This window comes from Paramacrobiotus metropolitanus, unplaced genomic scaffold (genome assembly GCF_019649055.1).
Source record: "Paramacrobiotus metropolitanus isolate TYO unplaced genomic scaffold, Prichtersi_v1.0 Parri_scaffold0000225, whole genome shotgun sequence".
Lineage (NCBI taxonomy): Eukaryota > Metazoa > Tardigrada > Eutardigrada > Parachela > Macrobiotidae > Paramacrobiotus > Paramacrobiotus metropolitanus.
The window spans coordinates 95,148-100,263 of NW_026570445.1; the positions used below are offsets into that span (position 1 = coordinate 95,148).

Below are 5,116 nucleotides of genomic sequence, written 5' to 3' on the forward strand. Positions count from 1 at the left end.
TTTAGTAAACTGCAAAAGCGTTCAAAGAGAAACAAATTTAATGTCATAATTCGTTTACCTTCTTGGCAGCCACAGCGACTGTTTTCTTCGGCCACCAGTTGTATCGAGCGACGAAGCCGTTTGACTGCTGGTGCTAGATATTAAACGTCCTAATTAATTGCTCGACGCTTACTGCGTTGTTTATGTATTTATTTAATTAACAACCGACTTAAATAATACATAACTCGTGCTGCATTGAAGTCCAGCTATTAATTGCGTAGAATGACGCTCAGTGCACGCAGACGATGCGGCTCGCACGTCGCCGGTACAGCAGCACGGCTTCATGATCCGCGATATCCTGGATAACAGGACGCACAACCCGGAGCGGCCATTATCCCGTTCGTCGGAACCGCAGACACATGCCGCCCACGAATACCTGAGTCGGCAGGCATTCCCCAGCGCCCCGACGACACCGGGCCGGCAACTCAGCGCCCCGGCTAATGACGCTGGCCAGCAGCAGCAGCAGCAGCGGGGAGGTAAGCTGTTTACTTTGGTTGCCGCATCGGCCGGCGCGGCCGAGGTGTCGAGTTGCGCGCAGTGGGCCACCGCATTCCGCGCACGGACCCCTCGCTGCTCCCGACATTATTTACCGCTCATTACGCTGGCCGTGGCCCTGCCGCTTTTATTATGCCGGCCAAGGGCCAGCAGAATAATAAGCACTGGGCATTATATGGCTGATTATCAGTACGGGATGGCTGTACCGCATAAACGATGCCGCGCTTGTCGTTCATCATGTGCAACTTCCAAACACCGCAGTTAAATAGTTGCCGCTGTTTACGGGAGAACCACCTGCATCGATAGGCTTTTACTCGTGAATTTAATTTGACTTTGCATCCTCTAAAAATTCGAGCCCTTACGTTTTTTCATATACATACAGATACTTTGTAGTTCAATATTTTTACAATAATAAAAAAATGTTATTCGCTCGGCTGGCTTCGATAATTATATAATTATACTGGTTCTTATAAACAAAATTGGTTGGACAAGGTTCGTGATAAGTTTGCGAATGGTTACGGCGCAATTTAATTATATTAAAAAGGTTTCATGCAACGCCATTATCCAAATATATAGCACTCTTATAACGTCTTTGGTTTTATAAGAAAAATATGCCGAGATTTTGGTACACATATATAAGGTTGCGATTATACGAGTTAAGCGTGCGGCCGTGTTTTAATGGCTCAAATGAAACAAATCGCATAAGTATAGAGTGCGTCGGCTAGAATGGAAAAGTGGATGGCATTCTGAAGGTCAGGAAAATGAGCCGGAAAGAAAAATAAGATAATTGCCGATATGATAATTGACCGTTTCCCAGTTTAAAATTGAGTGAAAGACAGTTCGGGGCAGCGTGGGCATTATGATGACGGCGATCGTGGGAGGACGCTGCGGCTACTGTCCGGTGTCGGGTCAATTAAGTGAGCGGGGCGGCCAAAGTGGACAGTTAGAGCCGTTTGGCGTGCGGGAGACGAGGGGGACGGGAGCGATTACATGCAGACAATGCGCGACAAACAGACGTCTTTAATTATTTTCCTTTGATTTGCGCCGGACCGGCCGAGCGATAATTACAGCTTGCGCCGCGCTCAACGCGGCTGTTTCGGTAAATTCAATGCGAACGGCCTCGGGAGAGGCGAATCAGTGAGCGCGAGAGACACTTGTTACCGGAGAATTGGCACTTTTCAAGCAGGTTTCCGTTTGTTGTCCATCCAAACGTACAATCAACAACTTTGCTGCGTTTAATCGCTATCCACATTTTTAATAACGATTAATACCAGACAACTCTACGCTGCTTTTTATACTCGATTCAGTTTTCCGGCAATACTATCTGTATAAAGGTTTAACTTTTACCTGAAAGTTAAATTTAATTTATTCGTATCTTAAAACGATAACAAAGTAAATTTTTAAAAATCTGCATTAATTTTTGCTGTTTGAATTTCGGAGCGCTTCAGGTTAAGGCGAGGTTAGGCCGAATGAAAGAGCATTCCCAAGGCTAATTATTCGCTAGCACGACGCGCTACTGTTGCATGGTATGTGTACAGTTAGAAACGCCGGTAACAGAAGAAGGTAGAAGAAGGCCTGATTAATTAGCAGAGCGTGCTGGCCGCCAATGACTAGCGGCCAGAAGGAGCTGACCGGAAAGCAGATGGGCCGGCCGGCGCTGTCCTGACGTGTCCCGTTGCCGTGTCCGGACGAGGCTGAATTGCTTGATCGTCGATCGTGACTGGGAGATTAAGCCAAAGAGCCCCTTTCAAGTCAATTAATTACGCATTACCGGCCCATTAAATGCCGGTAAATGTAATGCCGGCAATTCACGGGCGCCTACCTGTCCATTAACGGCAGCAATTAGCTAATTTAGCAGTGCCGGCATTACACAGTCCATTGCCGGCGATGATCATGATTGACTCGCCCGCTAACTGTCGCTTAACTCAATCGCTTCCCATCCCAACACCGCTTTTACCATATTAACACCATCCCGTATTAACATATAGCAACTACCTATTAACTACAATAAATTGTAGGACGACACTCTTCCATGAATTGTGAAATGTTTCGTAATATTTTCCTGTTCCGCGTAAAGATGTACAACTCTGTATTTCCTGCTTGTAGATTTACCTATTAACAGAACATTTACTGATATACGTAAAGAAGTCTTCATTCTCATGTAAAATCGCTTCGTAGAAAAAACGTTCGCTGCGCAACGTGTATAACATAAGTTTGACCTTTAACCGGTTAGAAATACACCTACAGAAACGGGTGCTTAATACGGATTTGGCGACAACAGCAATACGACGAGCGTAGTGGTATTATTAGGATGTTATGTGAGCAGCGAAAATGATGATTAAAGATGGTTTTATCTGATGGCTTGTGAGCAACGGCATCTGTCCGGTGCAGCGAGATTCGAGATGGCTGGAAAAATAAGGCGTATAATGGGGGCATGGATGATGCGATGATGTGCAACTCCGACCGGTGCTGTTGTGGCAGGATGTGCGCTGCGACATGCCCGATGGTTGTCTGATTAGGCCGTTAAAATCAACTAGCCGAGCATAACTACCGTTCGATGGAGAGGCTAACTAGCCGCAGGTGCAGCTGCTCGGCAACGCGCAATGCGCAAAGAAACCCGTATGCAATGAATTGCAGTGAATTACACGAGCTATCTATCCATCTCGTTGTCCGGTCGCAGTGGCCATTATCTCGTCAACTCGCAACCTGAAATTACCCGGCTATTTAAACGCTCCTGTTTATATGTCCTAACTGTTGGCCGTTGCAGGGAAAATGACGACAACGACGGAAGAGGTAAGCGTGCCGGTCAAGCACGAACGTAAATCACACGCCGTCCCCGCCCCGCTGTCGCAAGCGCTCCCGCCCGCCGCTCGCGGCAAGCACCCGGCGTATGGACATAGTCAGCCCTCGGGGGCGGGGAGGAGGACAGTGATCAGGAGTCGCCGGCGTCGGAGCAGGATTCGCTGGGGAAGAAGCAGCGGAAACCCCGCACCGGTAAGACGGTTTTGACCTTTTTTTTCGTACGGCGGTTAACGCATGTTTGTTGGGGTTTTCAGCCTTCTCCGATTTCCAGCTGCAGGCGCTGGAGAAGAGCTTCGACCGGCAAAAGTATCTCAGTGTACAGGAGCGCATGGAGCTGGCCGCCAAACTGAATCTCGCCGACGCCCAAGTCAAATGCTGGTTCCAGAATCGAAGGTATGTATTTTATGCCGGTGAAAAAAAGGAAAAACTTATAAATTACTCGTATTATTGCAGAAAATATAAAAAAAACAAATAAAAACTGTATTACATAAAACTTTTAAAATTATAAAATAAAAAGGTAAGTAACCATAAGCGACTGAAATTATTACCGAGGAAAAGTAAAACCCGGTTAGATCTAATTACAGTAAATGAGGTAACTGCTGTTGATCGTGTCAGAAAAATCGGAAACTCATTATAAAGTGTTTCTGCGTCTCATATTATAAAAGAGAACATTAATGAAGATTGTAATAAACAGAAGGATACAAAAAAATAGTAAAAACTAGAAGGAGAATGAATAATTTAAAAAAATTACACAAAATAAATCAGGATTAGATTTGGGTAAATAATGTTTGTTGGTATCTATGCAGGACGAAATGGAAGCGCCAGCACTCGCTGCAGTACGACTCACCCGAGTTCTACCCGGCGCTGCACCGCATGCTGCTGCCCGGGGGCGGTCTGCCGTTCGGCCCGGCCAAGCGCCCTGGCCGCTGCCCGCGGGCGGCTTCCACGCCGCCGCACTGCACGCCGGCCTGTCGCTGCCGCCCATGGCGGCGCAGTCGCACAACAGCGCGAACTCCACTCCGTCTTCCATATCCTCGGCGGACAGCCTCAACGCCGCGCTCTACCGCCACTGCAGTCCGCTGGATATTCCCTCCGCCAACGCGCTGTACGCGCAGCGCCACCTATCCAACCTCGGCCACTCCCACAACGGACTCTTCAATGTCCTACCGCCGCCCTCCATGTCGCACACCTTTCTCCAATAATATTATGTGCCACTCGCAAAGATGTGTTGTAATTATTTAGTAATTTGTTGCGCGATATACGGAGTGTAGTATTTCTGTGCCTTTCTCGGTAAGCCTGTACGAACGAACTATATGTCTATATGGGTGTCATGCAATTTTGTGCGAATCCCGCGTTATGTCGTTTTAACAACCGAATAAACTCTACCCAGTAGCCAGCGGAAGAAGCGGTGAATAAAGGAAGCCGGAAGCAAACGTACAGATATTTGTATATATGCATAAAACTTTTGGTTGACGATCGCGCACGGCTCCGGTGGCCGCTGTACAGCCTTCGCTCTCATATAATATTATATATACACAGACTCATAATTTCACTGAAGGCGCAATTATACATCAGCAGCATGGATTGGATATTGCATATGGTAAAATTGTAATCAGAAGGGTGGCGTCTACAGAACATAACGTGGAACGAGTTGAGAAGAGGTCGTGCGTTCTGCGCTGCGCTCTTGCCGTGGTTTCCGGTGGCGCGGCCGACGCTCTGTGTTTGGCCCCACCCACGCACTGTCCTCCCACATTGTCGCGTCGGCGTGGCCACGCCCACT

The 5,116-nt window shown here is 47.6% G+C and overlaps 1 protein-coding gene across 1 annotated transcript; it reads left to right on the forward strand.

Annotated features, from left to right (window-relative positions):
• The first annotated feature begins 322 nt into the window (after positions 1–322).
• On the forward strand, positions 323–4,684 carry LOC129601274 (homeobox protein SAX-1-like). Its single transcript, XM_055500046.1, has 5 exons — positions 323–515; positions 3,302–3,327; positions 3,435–3,528; positions 3,591–3,729; positions 4,143–4,684. Exons 1-5 carry the CDS (start codon positions 323–325, stop codon positions 4,576–4,578), a joined length of 888 nt encoding a protein of 295 aa, XP_055356021.1. The 3' UTR covers positions 4,579–4,684.
• The last annotated feature ends 432 nt before the right edge of the window (positions 4,685–5,116 follow it).